Consider the following 22,663-nt stretch of genomic DNA (forward strand, 5'->3'; position numbering starts at 1 on the left):
GATTCGAGATAAGTGGTTTAAATTCAACTTGTTGTTAATCTACATTTCATTGTGTTTCTCTCAGTATTTTTCATCTTAAACCCTTATTTTTATCATGTCTTAACTTTATATTTTCGTTCTTACTTGTTGACGGCTGAGATAACCCATCCATCTATCTTATTTCTTTATTGCCCACAAGAGGCTAAACATAGATGGGATAAACAAGGACATTAAGTCGATTACATCGACCCCAGTGCGTAACTGTACTTAATTTATCGACCCCGTAAGGATGAAAGGCAAAGTCAACCCCGGCGGAATTTGAACTCAGAACGAAACAGCAGACGAAATACCGCTAAGCATTTCGCCCGGAGTGCTAACGTTTCTGCCAGCTCTATCTATCTATCTATCTATCTATCGGCATTCGCTCTGTCTGTCTCCCTCTCTATCTCTCTCTTACAACTCCTAGCACATGTCTGTTCGTTCGCTGGTTACCCGCCCTCCCACCCCCTCCACCAATACCGGAAGTCCTTCTTTCGTCAACTTTGGTTGCCTCCCATGAACACTTCTAAACTCCTTACGCCAACCCCACCCCTACTATATAAGGTAGTTTTTATACAGTGCAAAATATGATAGTGTAGTGTATGCAGGTTGAACTTAAGACTATCGTTGTTATGAATTCTGCCAAACGCGAGCTCTCTTTTCAGGTACATGACGCCACTGCCCGCCTTCCCAGGGTCTCTAGGGCCTAGAGACCCTGGGAAGGCGGGCAGGGTTAGCACTCTCAACATCGGCACACTGAAAGGTAGGTCGTTAAACGATGATGATGACTTGAAGTAAAGGAGTTTTAATAATTAATTTTTTAAATTTTAATCTATTTTCAATCATCTGTAAAAATTTAAAAGTAATATTCAGAACTTTAAGTACTCTGGGACTTAATGGGTTTAAGGTGGTAAACACATTTGGGCTTGATGTATAGACTGTAGAGACAAGTAAATTTATAAAAGGGTATCCAGCGAGAGAGAGAGAAGGAAAAACCAAAACACTGACGTATAAGCATAAAGAGGTTTATATATTTACAGAACAAATTTACAAGGAGTACAAAAATACAGAAAGCTAACAGGGGAGGGCCATGGTATTTCTGATCCCATAACCAGTTTCTGGAGGCTCAGAATTACATGATAGTTGCCATGGATATTTATATAAATAATATTACTAAATTATGGTACACACAGAGTTTTGTGTAGGTGAGTCTATAATCGAAGCTGTTTTTGTCTTGTTTTCCTGTATATTGGAAAGAACACTGTTTTGATGTAGTTTCTCCCATTCTGGTAACGGTTTGGCCCAATCTGCTGGGGGACTGCTTCGATACTCCCAAACATCATTCATCTGAGCTTTTCTAATTCGGTCTTCGTGGCGGGCTTTTTCATTTTCAAGCAGTTTCTCCTGTAAAATTGAAACAAAACAAGTCATTGCATTTATAGGCCAACTAAAAACATACTGTAGACTTGTGACTCCCATGCCCCACCAGAGGGGCATGGTAATATATTGGAGAGGCGTGTGTAGGGTTATGTTGTACCTTTTGTACACAATATTTAGTATACCAAGAAGACAAAGGGGGCAATTCAAGTTATTAAAAAAAAAAAAAAAAAAGATTTTTTACACCCCTCCTATGAAAATTTTTTTCAAATTTGACACTTTAGAGACATCAGATCGTTGCTGGTCTCTCTCTAAAAGAGACCAACGATCTGATGTCTCTAAAGTGTCAAATTGAAAAAAAATTTTCATAGGAGGGGTGTAAAGAATTTTTTTTTTTTTTTTTAAACTTGAATTGCCCCCTTTGTCTTATCGGTACACAAGGTATAATGGATAATTACAAACACATGTGTGTATTTCCAGGTAATATTGTAAACATTAACCAAATTTTAATGATTCGGTTGGGGACCACTGCTGTAGACTATACAACACAATTATACACTAGTCAAAATAAGGGCCATCATCATCGTTTCTAGCATGGGTTGGATGGTTCAACAAGAACAGTCGAGCAAGAGGGCTCTGTCAGGTTCTAGGTCTTTTTTGTGGCATGGTTTCTACAGCTTGATGCTTTTCATACAGCACCAGTGAGGTCACCAAGTATTTGCAAGATTCTCCCCGACCCACTGAGCAAGGATATAGAGTGGAAGAGAAGCTACAGCAGAGAGAGAGTATTTCTTTATTCACCATAAGGTTGAGAAAAAGAGGGGACAAAACAAACGTTGGGGTCAGGGTATCGAATGAGACGAAACATGAATAAACAAACAATTAAAATATATACAATTAAATGATAATGAGTGAATAACAAAAAATGACGCGGTCGACCCCACAAACCACAAACTCACACTGAAGACTTTGCTTTCTCCTTTTTCACATTCTTGATTAAACAGGTTCTTTCACTCGCAACATACTTGCTATAGTCTTCCATCTTTTACGAAACACACTTTGTGACAGGCATTTCTTCTCCAGCCTTATTTTCCGTTTCATGTGGAAAACGAAAAAAGTCGATTAGCTCGAGACTGGAGATGAACATGCCTGTTGCAATTCCTTTTACTCTCGTCTTCCACACTACTTTTCGCCATAGCAACCACGAGAGAAAACAGGCTCGCTCCTCCCTATTCAGGGAAGTTGGCGGAACTATCTTCATTACAGATTCGCTCGACAGTTGTACTCTTCTCGAATGCGACAGCAGGTGTTCGACATAAACCTGAGTTCAGTCACCTTGGGGCATTGCACAATCGCGTGCAGGAGTACAGCAGAGAGAGAGGAACAGGTGTCTTATCATCATCATCATCATTTAATGACCGTTTTCCATGCTAGCATGGGTTGTATGGTTTCACAGGAGCTAAGCAAGCTAGAGGGCCTAGTTTCTGCCATTCCTAGCACCAACCCCCCACTTTACAGAGTGTGTTGGGTGCTTTTTATGGGGTACCAATAGGGTCACCAAGTCCCCACGAGGTAAGACTCCTCAACTGGAGAAACGAGAAACTATGATAGATGAGGGGAAGCAGGCTTCTAATCATCATCACATCATTTAAGGACTGTTTCTCCTGCTGGTATGGGTTGTATGGTTTGATTGGAGTTGGCAAGGCCTAGGAGCTGCTCTGTATTTCTTTGTCTGCTTTGGCAAGGTTTCTACAGCTGGCTGCCCTTCCTAATGCCATCCACTTCACAGAGTGCAACGGGGTGCTTTTTATGTGACACTAGCACCAGTGAGGCTGCTGAGCAGTTGCAAGAAAAGACCCCACCTCAACTGAGCGGGGTATGGACTGGAGGAACAAAAAAAAAAACTGTGATAGAGCAGGTATCAACACCCATTTTCTATGCTGGCATGTGTTGGATGGTTGGACAGGAGCTGCACCAGGCTCCAGTGGTTTGCTTTGGCATGGATTCTACAGCTGGATGCCCTCCCTAATGCCAACCACTTAAAAACAATACTTCAGCAATATGTACTCATCTAATCCATGCTAGCAGACAAAAAGCAGGCGTAAAACTTGAATGGATGTGGGAGAAATTGGAATACGTACCACAGCTTCGAGTGACCGTGTATGACGGAACTTGAGGCAGTTTTCGTAGTTGGTTTTCCACTTGTCACAATCAATATATTGACCAAACACATAGTACTGATGGAAGCGGCCCTTCATACCTGCAAAACAAACCAGTTACTTGTTTAGTTAGTTAGTTAGTTAGTTAATTTGGCTCAAAAGCAAATAGCAAGGCCATGTAGGGGGACATGGAGTTATGTACAGGGTGGTGTTCATGTAAAGAGTTCAGGCCACTTGAGGTCAAGGGAGACTTTGAACAAAGCAGTCGTCGGCATCTTCACCATCTCGTCCGGCAGCTTATTCCACGGATCCGCAACCCGGACGGAGAAAGCCCCTCTCCTTCGATTGAGGTGAAATCGTCGCAGATTAAGCTTTTCAGAGTGACCCCACAGCCGACGCTCTGGAGCAGGAGTGAAGAACAGCTCTTTCGAGAGGTTACACTTTCCGCTTATGATGTTGTGGGCGAGAATGAGATCACCACGGCGGCGGTGTTTTTCTATAGAATAAAGGTCGAGCATCCTCAGCCTTAACGTTTTTTTTGTAGTTAAGGAGTATTTGATATAAGACCAGGGTTAACAAAGCCCCAAGCATGGTTATACACAGAATCCTGATGGGGGTCAACTCATGGTGGGTTTAATTAATTAGTTAAGAGTTCTCCATGTCAATGGTCTGTAAATTCATTAACATGTTTTCATAACTCACACACACTGGTTTGACTTCTAGCTGGAAATAACAGCCAAAATCTTCATCAAAACAATACTAGTCTTTACAAAAGGAAAGGACACCTTATATACCACTATACCTGAAAACAATAAAGTGAGGTAATCACAGCTGCCCCACATCTGGACGGACCTGGGGCTACACAATAAATAACAGGACCACTCCCACCACCACCACCACCACCACCACACACACACAGTTATATATCAGTAAAAACTTAAAACAATGTCCCTTTATCTGAAAGGGTTTGATGTAAGGAAAGTCCGTAAGTCATAGGAAGGGTAGCACCCAGGTCTTTTTTTCTTAGGGTCCAAGATGCCATTGGGATGGAAAAGAGAGAAACCATAAATTCATAGTTACCCTAAGATCAAAGACCTGGTCCCTTACACAAGCTTCCTATGGATTAAGTCTAATATGCAACAGCAGACAATTCCTTTGACAGATTCCTGCAGCTTCATCCAAAAGGCACAAACATAGCTAGAGTGGCCCCTCGCCCACAAAAACCCACATTGCCTACAACCGGATGAAAAGTGCCCCCTCCCCATCCCACCCGTGCAAGTGCCAAAAGGGCTTTTGTTGTCTACATTACTCTCTAAGGAGAAAAGGGCTGGTTTCATCACATCCGTTGTCCATGCTGGCATGGGCTGGACGGTTTGACCAGGGCTAGCAAGCTGAGGGGCTGCACCAGACTCCAGTCTGATTCTCTGGTGTATATATTCTTCCCTGGATGGGATGTCAGTTCCATTGCAGGATTATTCATTTTTGCCAGCTGAAGGAAGTGGATCAACATGAAAGGAAGTGTCTTGCTCAATAACAGAATGCATTGCCCATGCTTGGAATTGAAACCACAATCTTACAGTTATGAGTGCAAAACCCGAACCACTACACCATACACCTCCACTGAATTGAAACTACACTCTTTTACTGGTTTCAGTCATTTGACTGCAGCCATGCTGGAGCACCGTCAAACAAATCAACCCCAGGACTTATTCTTTTCGTCTCTTTTGCCGAACCACTAAGTTATGGGGATGTAAAACACACTAACATCGGTTGTCAGGCAATAGTGAGGGGACAAACACAGACACACAAATACATATATATATATATATATACATACACATACAATGGGCTTCTTTCAGTTTCCGTCTACCAAATCACCTCACAAGGCAAGAGTAGAAAACACTTACCACACAGCCATTGGCTAAAGATATTTACTCAAGGTGCCATACTGTGGAGGACCTAAACCAGAACCATGTTATTGCAAAAGAGCTAAATTCCTTAACATCCCCCGAGGTGTGAAGAGGGTGTGGAAGATCATTTGAAGGACCTTCGTTATAAAGCAACAACAAAGATATTAGTAACAACACTGGAAATGACTCACGTACTTTTACATTCTTGGTATTCATCTTGGTACACCTCACAGGGACGTAGCTGAAAGACACAAGACATAGAAAAACAGGTTAAACAGATTTTTTAGGGTTTTCTCTGGAGATTTTCTATAGAAATCAGAGCCAGATGTCATCATCATCATTTAACCCCCTTTTTGTTTTTATGGGTTGGCCAGTTTGACTGGAACTAGTAAGCTGCCTCTGGTTTCTATAGCTGGACACCCTTCTTAACACCAACTGCTCAAAGAGTGAAATGGGTGCCTTTGATGTGCCACTGACACGAGTGTCATATGCCACGATGCCAGCCACAGCCACAACTACGATTTCACTTGGTCTAACAAGTCTTCTCAAGCACTGCATACTGCCAGAGGTCTCAGTCACTTGTTATTACCTATGTGAGGCCCAACATTTAAAGATCACGCTTCAGCCCCTCGCCACTGTGGGGTCCAACGTTTTATAAATGAACGTGGCTGTGTGGTAAGTAGCTTGCTAACCAACCACATGGTTCCGGGTTCAGTCCCACTGCGTGGCATCTTGGGCAAGTGTCTTCTGCTATAGCCCCGGGCCGACCAAGGCCTTGTGAGTGGATTTGGTAGACGGAAACTGAAAGAAGCCCGTTGTATATATATATATATATATATATATATGTGTGTGTGTGTGCGTGTATGTTTGTGTGTCTGTGTTTGTCCCCCTAGCATTGCTTGACAACCGATGCTGGTGTGTTTATATCCCCGTCACTTAGCGGTTCGGCAAAAGAGACTGATAGAATAAATACTGGGCTTACAAAGAATAAGTCCCGAGGTCGAGTTGCTCAACTAAAGGCGGTGCTCCAGCATGGCCGCAGTCAAATGACTGAAACGAGTAAAAGAGTATATTAAGAGAGCAATTGAAGACAGAAAACTTGGTGACGGGTGTCAAGGCTTATATTCCAGGTGCTCCTGAAATATTCCCATTCGCCCATTTCCTATTCTTCTATCTTCAACCGCATTGTCCACACAGATGTATTCATATACGAAAGATTGGGCTGGCTCTGATTTGGAAGCAATATCTTGTAGAGATAAATTTAACGAGTGAATGATTAGTCCTGCTGCTAAGACACAGCACTGACTTACATTTGAGAGATAATCCAAATTCTGTAACATTTGTTTATTCATATTAGCTTGAATTAATCATGCATAATCTCATAGCTTTGATATTTCAAAGATGGGATTGTTTATTTTTAGAATGACATTGTAGGGCAGGTGTGAAGGGCCTGATCAAGCTGGTGTGACCATAAAACAAGTAGAATATTTGGGCTGAATTTGGCCAGTTTAAATGCTCAAGGTTTACAGCCGAGTGGACTGGAGCGACATGAAATGAAGTGTTTTGCTCAAGAACACAAAGCACTACACTATCTGGGGATTGAACCCACGATCTAGCAATCGTGAGTGCAACACTTTAACCACTAGGAATATAATGACAAAATATTTGCTGGATCCAAACTCCTTCAAGACAACATCACACTCTGCTGTCATCCTTGAACGCAGGTTCACTTGAGAAGAGAATACAAACTTGATGCTATATTGTGGTTGCATCACAAAAGACACTGTCACTACCAGTATTAATTCTAAATAAGAGTTTCTCTGTGTGTGTGTATATCAGTTCATCCCATAAGTTCTGTCCAATTTTACCTTTTTTAAAATTGAATGAAATTCAAAAGTGTTTTAGAATGACTAATGGAATTAAAAATTATTCTTATGCATTTGTGTACATTTAACCCTTTCGTTACTGTATTTATTTTGAGATGCTCTGAGTTTCTTTCAATTACTTTAAACATAACGAAGAATTTAGTAAAATAACTTAGTTATCATTAAGCTAGTGTTAAGAACATAAATTGTGACTAAGGTTTGGTGGAAGATTTTAATTCAAAACTTATGAAAACAAGACATTTGTACTACAGAGCCAGAGGCAGTTTCAGCCGGGTTGGTATCAAAAGGGTTAAACTAATTGAATATTATTTTACAGAATAATAGAATTAAAACGTCTTCTTTGATTAAAACCCTTTCTAACATGGAAGTACCCAAAGAGCATTTGAAGCACATAATGTTTTATGAGTACAAAAAAGGAAACTCTGCAGCCGAAGTGACTCGAAACCCTACACTCGGTTTATGGGGGGAAATGCTTGAATGAAAGAGGAATGAAACATAAGAAAGTGGAAATGTTTTAGAAAACAAAGAACAGAGAATTATGGCAGAACATGCCTGCTGCCTCTGTCCTCTGAATTTCTGGACATGGCACCTAAAAGAAAGCTTCCACATATACATCACACGCCCATACAAGCACAGTCTTCTCTCTTCCATGCTTGGTTGGTCAATGGTTACTCTATTCGGATCTTTTCCTTTTGAACGGCACTTTTAGCCTTTCGTTTTTTTTCTTAATTGTTAAATTAATTTAAGGATAACAATTAAGAAAAAAAAAAAAACGAAAGCAATGGAAAATAATTTAAACAATTAACAAACAAAATAATTCTATAATTTTATACACACGCTTTCTGAACGTAAACATAACGAAAGCAAAAACTCAAAACAAAAACAAAACGAATAATTTTAGATACACGCCTAACAATTTAAAAATTAAGAAAAAAAAAAAACGAAAGGCTAAAATTTAGGGTTAGGGTTAGTGACAGGATGTTGTCTCAGTTTTAGACGCAGCAAATGATTTTAGCTCAATAGAGGCCATAGGATTGGTTAAAATTCGAAAAATTAAACTACGTTAAACTTACAAATTACAATTTTCTCAAGAAAGCCAAGAGAAAAAAAAATGTTTTATTTTGACACATTCTACCAGTATACGAAGTTTGAAAGTGTTTAGTTAACTAGAAATTGTGTTGAAAAGTGCCGTTCAAAAGGAAAAGAACCCTCTATTCTACTTCGTTTTTCTTTCCACTCATCGTTGTTTCTGCGACCTGACATTCGAGAATCGAAGAAAAAAGAAAAAAAGGGCAATTTTGCAAGGGAGATAACTGGGTCAGTGTCCGTAGCCGTTATGAATGGGTTTTCTAAACTGATGAAAGAAATATTCTACGATTACGTTTTAAAGTATTTAGGGTGGAGAAGAGAATTAAAAGTGGAAGTAAAAATGGGGATTCCATCAGACTTTAGGCCAACAAAAGGTTTCTAGAAATATCTATTTCGTTACTACCCACAAGGGGCTAAACACAGAGGGGACAGACAAAGGGGTTAAGTCGATTATATCGAGCCCGAAAGGATGAAAGGCAAAGTCGACCTGTGCGGAATTTGAACTCAGAACGTAGCGGCAGACGAAATACTGCTAAGCATTTCGCCCGGCGTGCTAACGGTTCTGTCAGCTCGCCGCCTTAGAAATATAACCATACAACTATTGAAAAGGTTGCAAGACGCAATGAAAATTTTAGAAAAAATAAATAAGTAAATGAGTGGAAATCAAATCAGTGAGTGTGTTAAATTAAAAGAGAATGACCCTCCCCACAGACACAACATTGGAATAAAAATGGTAAAAATGCTGATTTGATGGAGAATTCAGACAAGGGAGACAACTGAGGCTTCTCAATGTGTCATGTCAGAACTACACACACACAATCTCTCTCTCTTCACGATTCTGAATGGTGTAAGTTATCGACAACGAATCTATTGATTACGGTATATATTTCAAGAAGGTAACTATGGATATTTGTCCAATTAAATCAGTAGCATTCTATATTTCTGAGGTGAGGAATTATTTACAACGGACGGATTGGTGTCCTCACCCTGTTCGTTGGGCACTTCTTTAGTACAAGGGTCCCAACGCATCAACGTAACGATATGGAGGGGAAGTAATCTAGTTTTACCAAAACTACTCTAAGGGGCTCCACAATATCGTCTGTTTTTGCAGTGCACACTCGTTGGGGTTAGTTTTAGGTAAAACAAGATTACCTCTCTAGATTACATAGATGCGTCGGGACCTCTGTATTTAAGGAGTACCGTTGTCTGTTCTGCTGGAATTCCAAACCCAACCCTTCATTTGACTAATGAGGTACACTGTCCTCGTTCCTATGGAATTCTTTTTCGCTGATGTTATTTTTGGTAGATATTTTGGGACATGGAAAGTAATATCTACAAAAGTAACACCAGCAAAAAGAGTACGTTAGGAGTGAGAACAGAGTACCCCATGAGTCAAATAAAGGGTTGGGTTTGAAATTCCACCAGAACACCTGATGAAGGCTGGGGAGCACACCAACTAAAATGTTGTGATGATAACAAACGAGGTGAGGACAAATATCCGTCCATTGTAAATAAACCAGTGTTCCTCAACCAATTTTTACCTATGGACCCCTTTTGGTTCCTATTTTTCTTGGAAAAAATGTAGAAATGTAAATGTTTTGGGGGCTGAAGAGTAAAGTTATCGAATCTGTACGTAAAGAATGGTCAAAGACCACCAAAGAAACGGTGTACTACATTCACTCAGTTAAATTTTTTTATTTAAGTGACTACAAATATTAATTTCAAATTTTGGAACAAGGCCAGCAATTTTGAGAGTTGGGGTACATCGATCGGTACAACAGAGGTCCTTTAACGGTACTACTTAAATACAGGTGTTACGTACAAATATTTAAAATGTACGCTGTGTGGACGTGTAATGACACCTCCCCTTCATCTCGTTACGTAGATGCATCGGGACCTCTATATTTTAGTAGTGCCCATCGACCCCAGTGTACAACTGGTATTTATTTTATCGACTCTCAAAAGAATAAAAGGTAAAGCTGATCACGTCGGAATTTGAACTCAAAGCGTAAAGACGAACGAAATGCCAGTAAGCATTTTGTCCGGCATGCTAACGATTCTGCCAGTTCGATGCCTTAAAGCGAATGTCAGGACATTAAACAAACGGGATTAAATGCCGTTTTATAGAATATTTTATAAACAATAAATCAGCAAAAACCTCGGAAATTAAGTAGACATTCAAGGATTCCACGCATGAAAGAGTTATAAATACTTTGCGAGCCAACGAAGGGGAGAAGAATGTGATTGCTAATTAATTAAACTGATATAATTACCGTTTTATCCTATATTTTATATATTTCTTTATTGCCTTCAAGGAGCGAAACATAGAGGGGACAGACAAAAGGGATTAAGTAGATTGCATCGACCCCAGTGTGTAACTGGTACTTTATTTATCGACCCCCGAAAGTTGACCACGGCTGAATTTGAACTCAGAACGTAACGGCAGACGAAATACCTATTTCTTTACTACCCACAAGGGGCTAAACACAGAGAGGACAAACAAGGACAGACAAAGGGATTAAGTCGATTACATCGACCCCAGTATGCAACAGGTACTTATTTAATCGACCCCGAAAGGATGAAAGGCAAAGTCGACCTCGGCGGAATTTGAACTCGGAACGTAACGACAGACGAAATACCGCTGAGCATTTCGCCCGGCGCGCTAACGTTTCTGCCAGTTCGCCGTCTTTTACAGTTTTATCGTATATTTTTATAAAGAAAAACTAGGCGAAGGTAAAGAATACGGGATACGCACACCTGGGAGTAAAAGAAGGAAAAGAGAGCAAACAGACGAGGAGCTGTGCTGTTTTCTTACTTTGTAAATATGTCCAGGGGTGTTAGACGGGTGGAGTTTGAAGAGGTGCTCAGAGTTATTGTTTGTACGATGGTTGATAATTTTATGGGTGTCTGCCAAGTCAGCTGCCAGACGTCGGAGTTTCAATATGTCCATGCCCAGGGAAGTAAGGCTTAATAAGATTATGGCAAATGCCTGTTTGCAAATGACCTTCCCTGTTTTGTTCGGAAGGTCGGTGTCAAGGTAAATATTCGATATCCTGAAAACAGTAAGATTCTAATGTGGACAGCTTAATTTGGATGAGTAAAATACGTTAAACGAGACGAAACAGCAGCAAAATAAATTGGAATTTTTATCTTTCTATGAATATTTCGAGGTTTGCGAAGACAAAACGGTTAAAGAGAGAAAATAGAAATTGGTGGAGAGGACAAAACGAAAAAAAAATGAATCAAATCATTGATATTAATAAAATAAAGGAAGGAATTGTGTAAATACCATCCAAATATCTTCGGGAAGATCATTTAAGTCGGTCGAGTCGAGGTCGTCGGCTCCGGGAGGTGCCATGCTTGTTAGAGAAACGGATTACTGCGAGGCTGAATGGAGTCGACCAATATTTCACGGGAACTTCAGACGAACAACAATATGAGCAGCTATTCATGGCATTACAAAATTGTCGAAACTATAATAATTAACGACCGCTAAAAATATTTAAGGTAATTAAAAGACAAAGAAGAGTAGGGGTTGAAGCCATGTGTATACCTTTTGGGAATCAGGATGATCCCAGGATTGAAAATCTGCTCTTCATTTGACTCTTGAACATCCAGCATTTGGGATGAGGTCTGGAAGAACGATTTGTTTTACGCTTTTGATTGATTGATTGATTCTAGTTTCAGCTCATGAGCTGTGGCCATGCTGGGGCACCGCCATTTGGTGTTGCTACTTGGTTTTACTTCACGAAAGCTTTTTAGCAAGAACCTGCCCAAGGTGCCACGCAGTGGGACTGAACCCAGAACTATGTTGTTGGTAAGCAAGTTACTTACCACACAGCCACTCCTGCACCTTGAAATAATTAATTTTCAATCGCAGAATAATTCTGATAGAACAGCAGGAACAGAATAAAATAATCATAGACAAATTTGTCAGCAGTCAGCAATGAGACTCGAACTCACATCCCTATGCTTTACCATTAAGCTAAACAGCACAGGCGAACATTCAAATTTTAAAAGAATTCCCAAAATTTGTGAACAAATTTTTCAATTAAACTGAAATGAAAGTAAAACCATATTGGTTGAGGAGTAATGCTCTATTGGTAGGGTACGAATAAAGGCTCTCTTTCGTTTGGGGGTCACAGACCCAATTAATACTCCGGAGGTCCGGACAGCTTTTAAGCTAATATGTATTAAAGCAGATTAAGTAAATAGATATAAGCGTGGCTGTGTGGTCAAAAGCTTGCTTCCCAGCCACGTGGGTCCCGGTTCGGTCCCACTGCATACCTTGAGCAAGTATCTTTCTTCTACTATACTACTATAGCTTCTAGCTGACCAAAGCTTCGAGAGTCGATTTGGTAGGTAGATATTGATAGAAGCCCGTCGTGTATATATATATATATATATATATATATATATATATATATGTGTGTGTGTGTGTGTATACATATATATATATATATATATATATATATACATGTGTGTGTTTCACCACCACTGTGTTAGTGTATTTACAACCCATAATCTACCGTTTCGGCAAAGAAGGCCGATAGAATAGGTAGCAGGGTTTTAAAAAATAAGTCCTGGGGTCGACTCATTCGACTAAAAATTCTTCGAAGCTGTGCTCCAGCATGGCCGCAGTCTAATAACTGAAACAAAGAAAAAAAAGAAAAGAAAAGATGTCTCAGTTCCAAACCAAATTGACATTTTTTTAGATATATCGTAGTTATCTCCCTTACCCCGTCGTTTACCTGCAAATCCTTAATCCTCAAAGTGGTCATTCGAAATGCTTAACATAGCAGCTAAATCTCTCTCGTATCATACTTTGTCGTCTTAAATATAAAAATGGAGGAAGGAAGGATTAGATAATGCAATTCCAGACACACTGTTCGGAAGAAAAGAAAAGCAGTGGTGGAATGGATCTCCTGTTGTAGGGTGACATGAAGCTAAACAACCACAAGTAGAATCAGCCGCCACGATTTAGGGGAGGAGCATTTAGCGGAGAAGCTGGTCTGTGATTCCGAGATAGGGTTTTACGCAGGGCCGGCTGAAGGTACTGACAACTTGAGCAGTCGCCCAAGGAGGGCGTGACAAAGACAAGGAAATTTCTACGACCGTCAGCTTGCACACACCAGAACTTTTTCCCCACGAGAGTTCCGGACCCTAGTAATGAACTCATTTGCATACAGCCAATCAGAGCTCACCTTGACCTTGTTGTCGAGTTAACAAACACACTCTAACAAGTAAACCCAAGACGAAGAACAGTGTTGTAAGTCGACCAATCGCCAAGTTATGGTGGATAAATGCATCACAAGACTTTCACTCCTTCCCCATAAAATCCCATTTGAATATACAAGGCTGCGACTCCCCGTCTGTATAGAGCGATGATTTTCAAGAGGGGCCCTTATGAAACCTGAGGATCCATATAAGATTTTTGAGGTCCACACAAGAGAAATAGGAAATTGGGGATTCATGGTAGAATTCTTAGAGTTCATAAAAAACCTTTTGCTTTTGATTTGTTGATTTCAAGAAACAGCCAGGTTTCTTTCTCTATGGCTTGGGACATCAAGACATGTTCTCTCGGAGAGTGGCCATTGCAGAACCACACAAGTAAATGAATGAAAAGCAAATATTAAATTTCTAAATCTCTCATAGAGATATGTACGGTGGTGGGGCGATAGGGTGGTTGTATACTGTCAATCTAACGTGAACGTGAATTTAATATTTCTGATTTTGGTAATCGGTGAATAAGCTTCACTGAAAATTAGATATATACATTTGCGAATCAGGACAGATATCCACGGCTGGCGGGCGTTTGCTACTCTAGACCGATGATGGACAATGATCCTGAAACATGCGTGTCTCTAGATGCAGGCCTGACTGCTGAGGGTGTTTGTCTCCCCTTCGTAAATGTATATAAGGACACAGGAAAAATGTGTCGAAGCCATCAGGAGGCGTCGAGGCTTCCTAGGGCTAAACAGCGGTGGTGTAACCCCCTACTGTCACGTTCACGTTAGATTGACAGTATACAACCATTCTATCGCCCCACCACCGTACATATCTCTATGAGATATTTAGAAATTTAATATTTCTGATTAAAGAGTGTTACCTGTTCAAAGAGTATTTACACCTGAGGAAATCCCAGAACATAGAAGAAAACACAACACCTAAAATGCAATACACAGAAGTTCTTCAGCTTATTTATGAGCAACAATTAATTGAAGTGTCCCCTAATATTAGCCCTGCACTTAAGCTGTACTTGACAATGTCTATCACGAGCTGTGAAGTAGAAAGGAGTTCCCCAAAGCTTTCCTTTGATAAAAATAAATTTCTCTCTACCATGACTGAAGAAGGCTTAAATTCCTTAAGCATTTTGTCTCTGGAAAATGACTTTGCAAGGAAGCTGTCGGATGACAAAACTGTTGCTTCAACAAACAGAGAAAAGAGTATTTTGTAATTTTCATTTGTATCTTAATGATGCATCATCCCTGTATATAACACTTCCCTAATTTCCAACCCCCATAACTCTAAAAGTAGGAGGCATAGCCTGGAAAATATCTCTACTGATCTGCCATGGAACACCCACATCAACAAAGACATCAGCGATTACTCACACCTCGTTTCTGGTGGATAGAGGGCTCACTTTCAGACTCATTTTGAAGGACTGCACATTACAACTCCACCTTTTAGGCTACCAGGGGGACCCCATAACATTTTAAGCTTCAGGGCCCCAAAATCATAGATCTGCCACTCTATATTTATAGACACATTGGAGCTTTACTATAGCGTTGTGAATGTATCGACTGCCATTTCCAGTAAACATTGGTGCTTTGTTGTACCACTGATCCATATATATACATATATATATGCAGGCAGAATAGTTGGTGGAGGTTCGTTTTCCATGGCTCCGCAAATGAGATTTGAGCCCAGCAAAAGAAAGGCGTCGTCTGTCAAAAACTGCACACAAAAAAAAAAAGGGTCATTGGGATTCAATTTCTCGATTGTAACATTCTTCTTTGAGTCTTGCATGTGAGATATGTGTGTGTGTGTGTGTATATATATATATAAATATATATATACACACACACACACACACGTGTATATATATATCCCATCAGCATTATTTAATTCTTCGACTTGTTTCAGTTATTTGACTGCAGCCATGCTGGAGCAGCACCTTTAGTCGAACAAATCGACTAGTACTCATTCTATTGATCTCTTGTGCTGAACTGCTAAGTTAGAGGGATGTAAACACACCAACATCAGTTGTCAAGCAACAGTGGGACGATAAATATATTCATAAATATATATATATATATGACGGGCTTCTTTCAGTTTCCGTCTACCAAATCCACTCACAAGGCATTGGTCGGCCCGGGGCTATAGCAGAAGACACTTGCCCAAAATGCCACGCAGTAGGACTGAACCTGGAACCATGTGGTTGGTTAGCAAGCTACTTACCACACAGCCACTCCTGCACCTAAGTTCATTTTCCGAGCTGTCATGCATTGGACGACTAGACAGGATCCAATGAAACAGGGGATCACATCGAGCCCCAATGTCTGTTTTGGCATGGATCCTACGTTGACCACTGGTATCAATGAGGCTACCCAGTAACTGCTAATACGAGACCCCTTCAACTGGGTGGGAGGGGTTCTTTGCCAAGTGATGAGAGATTGAAGTTTGATGGAGCGAAATATCTTGCTGAAGAGGAGATATGTGGCTCCCTCTGTTGGAGAGAGAGGGAAATCTTTTAATGAGCAATGAGATGTCGGGGAGGGGGGTAGCCTCGAGGTAGAGGGTTGGGGAGTGAATAGAGGAGGAAAAGAGACAAGGGACTGGGTTTAGGGTAAGTTCTGGTGAGTGTGAAAGGGGTGGGATGAAAAAGGGCTGGAGATGAGGTGAGAGATGAATCGAATGAGTGGTGAAGAGGAGCAGTGATGTGGTCAATGGTGAAGAATCTCAATGTGATGGAGAGGGTGAAAGGAAAGGTGGTGGGGTGGGCAGTGGTGTGCTACCTTGTGAAAGGTGGGAGAGTCCAGTTTGCTGGACATTGTTGTAGAGCTGAAAACAAGGCAATTTCTACTCTTCTCCTCTGGAAGCCATCTACTCGCAATGCCAAAGGGCGCACATTCTCCTGCCCTGATGTAATCTCCAGGGATACAGGCATCCAGCAACAGGACCTCCGTAATGCCATGATGGACTGTGAAGTCTGGCGTAGCATGGTAAATTCCATTGTCTCGACCACGGTTGAACGATGATGATGATGATGATGGTGATGGTGTGATGAAGCTGAAAACCTTGCTGATAGATGAGAAATGGGTGTGATGGTGATGTTGGTAGCAAGGGGGGAGGGGAATATAGTGACAAAGGTGGTAGGAATGTGAGGGGGGGGTCTATGAAAACTGGTTTGAGAGTGAGAATGAGGGAGAGGTGACAATAAAAAGGGATCCCAAGGAAGGAGATAACTGCCAGCAGAGAAGGTGGCAGGGTCATATAATGACCACCCCTGAAGGAACAGTTTTGAAAAACTGATGGAAGGATGTGTGTTAGGAAGATGAATTGTAGGGTAAGTAATATACTTTTTCCTGCTTCCATTTCTGCTGAGATGTTTCGGTTCTTCTTCAGCAGCGTATCACCAATTATCTTGGTCCTTTGAGGGTCAACATCCTGAAGTTAGTCTTCACTACTTTGTCCATGACTTTCTGATTTGGCTTGGTTTCTATGGCTGGGTGCCCTTCCTAACGCCAGCCACTCCAAGTGTGTAATGAGTGTGCCATTTGTGCAACACCAATATCTGCCACAACTGGGCTTACAAAAGAGTCTGGGTCTCCTTCTTCTACAGGTCCATGGCCCACTGCAGGTCCCATTCACATTTAGCAACAGGTGCTTCTCTATGTGACTGTCATCATCCATATACATCAGACGACCAAACCATTGCAGTCTTCTAATGCATAACTTTTTCTTCTCTCAAAACGGATTTCCTATCTCCAAACGGATTTTGGCTGGGTTCAGTTCTTTCAAATCATCGCAGGTCGTCTGCATTCACAACCCACATCTCACTGCCTTTTGCATTGCTGTTTGTACTCGAAGCATCGTACAATTTGCCTCTCACCCTGAAAGAGAGGCCTTTTGCAACCAACAGAAGTAACCACCTTAAACATCTTATATGACCATCACCTTTAACCCTTTTGATACCAACCCGGCTGAAACTGCTTCTGGCTCTGTAGTACAAATGTCTTATTTTCAAAAGTTCTGAATTAAAATCTTCCACCAAACCTTAGTCACAGTTTATGTTCCTAACACTAGCTGAATGATAATGAAGTTATTTTACTAAATTCTTTGTTATATTTAAAGTAATTGAAAGAAACACAGAGCATCTCAACAGAAATATGGTAACAAAAGGGGTTAACGTCCATTGTCCATGCTGGCATGGGTTGGACGGTTTGGCCAGGACTGGTAAGCTGAGGGGCTACACCACACTCCAGTTTGATTTGGCATGGTTTCTATGGCTGGGTGCCCTTCCTAACGCCAGCCACTCCAAGTGTATAATGAGTGTGCCACCTGCACAGGTGCCATTTGTGTGACACCAATATCTGCCACAACTACAACTTCACGGGTCTTCTTCTCAAGCCCAGCATATTGCCAATGGAAATAAGGCTGAGCTTGAGAAGATCCATCAATATAATTATTTGCAGGATCAAATAGAACCAAGGTATTTTAATAAGGACACCAAAGTAGGGTCAGGAACAGCATATCCGTGTATCAACAGTGTTTATGGACCCTCACATTCTTACGACTGTGGATTCAGACTTGTCCTTTCAATTGCACAAGCACAGACCATTATACTCATTGATGTAAGCACCCAAACATACAGTAATCCTATCGCGAGTGTTACATTCGAAACCCCCCACCCACGACAGGTAAAAATCCGTGAAGTAGAAACAGTACTGTACTGTGTATCTCTCTTTACTCTTTTACTTGTTTCAGTCATTTTGACTGCGGCCATGCTGGAGCACCGCCTTTAATTGAGCAACTCGACCCCGGGACTTATTCTTTTGCCGAACCACTAAGTGACGGGGACATAAACACACCAGCATCGGTTGTCAAGCAATGGTAGGGGGGCAAACACAGACACACAAACATATATATATATATATACATACGACGGGCTTCTTTCAGTTTCCGTCTACCAAATCCACTCACAAGTTTTGGTCGGCCCGAGGCTATAGAAGAAGACACTTGCCCAAGGTGCCACGCAGTGGGACTGAACCCGAAACCATGTGGTTGGTAAACAAGCTACTTACCACACAGCCACTCCTGCGCCTATATCTATTTTAATTACTTTTATAATTTGTTTATATTTCATTATAAATGCAAAACAACACTACGGAGGAATCGATGTGAGCTTAGATAATAAACCACAATATGGCGAAGGATGATGATGATGATGATCATCGCTTAACGTCTGCTTTCCATGCTAGCATGGGTTGGACGGTTCAACTGGGGTCTGGGAAGCCTGAAGGCTGCACCAGGCCAGTCAGATCTGGCAGTGTTTCTACAGCTGGATGCCCTTCCTAACGCCAACCACTCCATGAGTGTAGTGGGTGTTTTTACGTGCCACCGACACAGGTGCCAGACGAGGCTGGCAGACGGCCACGCTCGGATGGTGTTTTTTATGTGCCACAGACACAGGTACCAGACGAGGCTGTATATAAAAAATCACAGTGGTTTACTCTGGCATGTAGTCCATGGCCCACTGCAGATCCAATGCAGGGAAGGTTCTGGGTGAGGTGTGGTATAGGTAATTATAGAAATGGGTTGACAATACATATTAACATCATTTACCGTCCGCTTTCCATGCTGGCATGGGTTAGATGGTTCGATTGAAAACTAGTAAGTTGGAGAACTGCACCAGGCTCCTGTCTGATCTGGCATGGTTTCTATGGCTGGATGCCCTTCCTAACATGCCAACCACTCTGAGAGTGTAGTGGGGGATTTTTACATGACACCAGCATCGACCGCGACTACGATTTCACTTGGCTTTTTACTTGTCTCAGTCATTTGGATGCGGCCATGCTGGAGCACCGCCTTTTAGTTGAACAAACTGACCCAAGGACTTATTCTTTGTAAGCCTCGTACTTATTCTATTGGTCTCTTTTGCTGAATCGCTAAGTTATAGGGACAGAAACACACCAACAACAGTTGTCAAGCGATGGGGGAACAAACACAGACACAAACATATATATATATATATATACGACGGGCTTCTTTCAGTTTCCGTCTACCAAATCTACTCACAAGGCTTTGGTCGGCCTGAAGCTATAGAAGAAGACACTTGCCCAAGGTGCCATGCAGTGGGACTGAACCCGGAACCATGTGGTTGGTAAGTAAGCTTCTTACCACACAGCCACTCCTGCGCCTATATATATATATATATATATATATACACGACGGGCTTCTTTCAGTTTCCGTCTACCAAATCTACTCACAAGGCTTTGGTCGGCCTGAAGCTGTAGAAGAAGACACTTGCCCAAGATGCCACGCAGTGGGACTGAACCCGGAACCATGTGGTTGGTAAGTAAGCATCTTACCACACAGCCACTCCTGCGCCTATATATATATATATATATATATATATATATATATATATATATATACACATACACGACGGGCTTCTTTCAGTTTCCGTCTACCAAATCTACTCACAAGGCTTTGTTCGGCCTGAAGCTGTAGAAGAAGACACTTGCCCAAGATGCCACGCAGTGGGACTGAACCCGGAACCATGTGGTTGGTAAGTAAGCTTCTTACCACACAGCCACACGTATTTTAAAAATAACAAAGAGTGTATAAAAGAAGTTAAGACATTATCAATAATACAAACCGGTGCGTAGAAAAAAACCCCTCCAAATTTCAAAACATCATCAATTCCTGAAATACAGACACAAAAAAAAAAAAGGAAAGAAGAAAGGCCACAGGTTTTACTCCTCTTAATTTTATTACTTTTAGACATAACAAATTATTTCTTGCTTTTAAATCATTTTGTTTTCATCTTTTTTTTTTGGTTCTTTTATATATATGTTTTTCAAATATTTTAAAATGTCTTTTTTGTTTTCTCTTTAAAGTAGAAACAAAGATAGATAGAATTGTTGTTCTAAAATCATTTACATTATATTACAAATGTGAAAAAAAACTCTTCTCTGCAGGAAAATTAAGAGGGGACCCCAAATGGGAACGAGGGGGGCGGGGTGGGGGGCGTTGGGGGAGTTAGGAATGGGGGGAAGGTGGGGAGGAGAGAGAGAGAGAGAGAGAGAGAGAGAGAAAACAGCTGGGAACAGGAAGAAAAAGAAAAAGAAAAAATGAGTTGTTGGCCTCCAATCCAAAGGAGTTTAAGGAATTGGTTAAGAAACACACAACTCTTGAATGTCGACAAACAAACAAACAAAATGTAGCTTTTTATGAAACCCACCCCCACAAAAAAAAAAAAAAAAAGACAGACAGACATTTATAGCTAGGAGTACTAGAGTTGGGAGAAGAAGACGAAGAAAAACAAGGTGAGACACAGAAAACACAGGGGTGTGTGTGTGTGTGTATTATATATGTATATATGCGCATACACACACACACACACACACATACCAATTGACTGAATTTGTTCCGAGGGCAGATTTCATGTTAGTTATAAATTAAATACATTTACCCAAACGTTGAGGTTTTAGAGTTGAGGGGAGGGGGAGATTGTAAAAAATACAGAGTTTACCGAGAGAGAGAGAGTTGTCTCTTGGAGAATGTTCGTTCGTATATGCATTCCTGGTTTTCCGTCCATAAAGAACCATTGAGTTAATTACTAAAATCTAAACCGGGAGCCACAGTTGCTTATGTTGTATGCACACACACACACACACACACACACACACACACACACTCAGAAACAGGGGGGAAAGGGGTTAAGGGAAGGCCCCAGCAGCAGATATATAAATAAATACACAGTCTTTATAAAATTATGTGCCCCCTTTTTGAAATGAGATGAAATCAAAGAGGAACCTTTATTTCTATTACAACACCAGTTTCCAGAGATGAGCCAAACTGAAATATTTCAAGTTCCAATTTCTTAATTGGAATCTGAGACTAGTTGAAGACATGGCTACGATAACCAGGAGAGAGAAGCAACCAAGTTTGGGAGAGAGAGAGAGAGAGAGAGAGAGAGAAAAAAAAAAGTGTAGGAAAAGAAACTTGCTGCCTTCTCACCGTTTTAATATCAAAGTGACACATCAGAAGCAATGTTTTAGAATCTTTCTTTTGAAACAGAGAGAGGAACTTATTTTGGTCAATGATCACACACACACACATCTATATTGGACACTGTATTGGTGAATAAATATTCAATTGTGAGTTAACAAGGCTACCACTGGTTTCATGTCACAAGAAGTCTTAACAATTATCAGACCTGTCACCTGAGGCATTGGGGGCCGACTTCCAGCTTGGATGGAAACATCAAAATGGGAGGCCAGCAATAATCCCCCATGCAGAAGGGTCGATAATTGTTGAGACTGCTCTCGACATGAAACCAAAGGTAGCCCCTGGTTAACTCACAAATAAAGAATAAATATATATATATATATATATCTGTATGCACGTGTTCATACACACAGACACATAAACACAAGTCCCAAACACAAATGCATATACACACGGGTGTGTGTGTGTGTATATATATATTTGAAACAGTGACAGGACAGACTGCCTGGGTCACACATACACACACTGCTTTTCAAGAGAGGCTCCTTCCTCTGGACGTGAGCCGCCACAGAGGTGATCAAACAACAGTCCTGAGGTAATTAGTGGTCTTAATTGTTTACTACAATTGCTGGACGCTCATCAAAGGGATGGGGTGGGGTGGCAGAAGAGGGGAGAGAGAGAGAGAGAGAAAGTGAATAATAATCACATAATACACGTGGGTTTAATAACATCAATCAAGAAGAGACCAGAGTCCACCTGGTGCACCAGGTGTACTGAGGTGAGGTGAAGGACCCCAGCACAACCGGTGGAACAACAATATTCAACCGAACGTTGTGAGTTACGTCTAAGGAAACAAGAAGAAGGCTGGGGAATGGGATGGGGTGTGGGGGGAAGGGGGAGATGGCGGGGTGGGGGGGTTAGGGTAGAACGAGCCACAGGCGTGGCACCCGGTTCCTCCTCCCCTGCCATGTGCCATTCATGACTC

At 41.2% G+C, this 22,663-nt stretch overlaps 2 protein-coding genes across 4 annotated transcripts in view; one reads left to right on the forward strand and one right to left on the reverse strand.

Annotated features, from left to right (window-relative positions):
• The window catches only part of LOC115224805 (mitotic spindle assembly checkpoint protein MAD2B), a 52,984-nt gene that overhangs the window by 26,987 nt on the left and 3,334 nt on the right, over positions 1–22,663 (forward strand). The window contains exon 8 of one of the 2 annotated variants that reach the window (XR_005003902.1): positions 6,309–6,350. The exons of the other annotated variant lie outside the window; for it this stretch is intronic. The gene's annotated coding sequence lies outside the window, so the exon portion shown is untranslated. Of the gene's footprint in view, positions 1–6,308; positions 6,351–22,663 lie in introns of those variants that run through there. 2 annotated transcript variants of the gene reach the window in all.
• On the reverse strand, positions 1,028–11,961 carry LOC115224861 (UPF0545 protein C22orf39 homolog). Of its 2 annotated transcripts, none has more exons than XM_029795810.2 (4): positions 11,729–11,961; positions 5,660–5,705; positions 3,537–3,655; positions 1,028–1,422 (listed from the first exon to the last, which is right to left on the reverse strand). In XM_029795810.2, the coding sequence occupies exons 1-4, from the start codon at positions 11,795–11,797 to the stop codon at positions 1,192–1,194; spliced, it is 465 nt and encodes a 154-aa protein (XP_029651670.1). In that variant the 5' UTR covers positions 11,798–11,961; the 3' UTR covers positions 1,028–1,191. The 2 variants fall into 2 exon arrangements, with proteins under 2 accessions (XP_029651670.1, XP_036369452.1); XM_036513559.1 differs by having other exon boundaries at positions 5,656–5,705; positions 11,729–11,807.

This window comes from Octopus sinensis, linkage group LG26 (genome assembly GCF_006345805.1).
Source record: "Octopus sinensis linkage group LG26, ASM634580v1, whole genome shotgun sequence".
NCBI classification, from domain to species: domain Eukaryota; kingdom Metazoa; phylum Mollusca; class Cephalopoda; order Octopoda; family Octopodidae; genus Octopus; species Octopus sinensis.

What these genes read in the sequence shown, in the direction of transcription:
- LOC115224861 (XM_029795810.2), bottom strand. Translation starts at nt 11,797, where the DNA reads ATGGCACCTCCCGGAGCCGACGACCTCGACTCGACCGACTTAAATGAT. An exon ending in TGAATACCAAGAATGTAAAA is followed by an intron (nt 3,656 to 5,659) that starts GTACGTGAGTCA and finishes TTTGTTTTGCAG; the next exon opens with GTATGAAGGGCCGCTTCCAT. An exon ending in CACGGTCACTCGAAGCTGTG is followed by an intron (nt 1,423 to 3,536) that starts GTACGTATTCCA and finishes TCAATTTTACAG; the next exon opens with GAGAAACTGCTTGAAAATGA.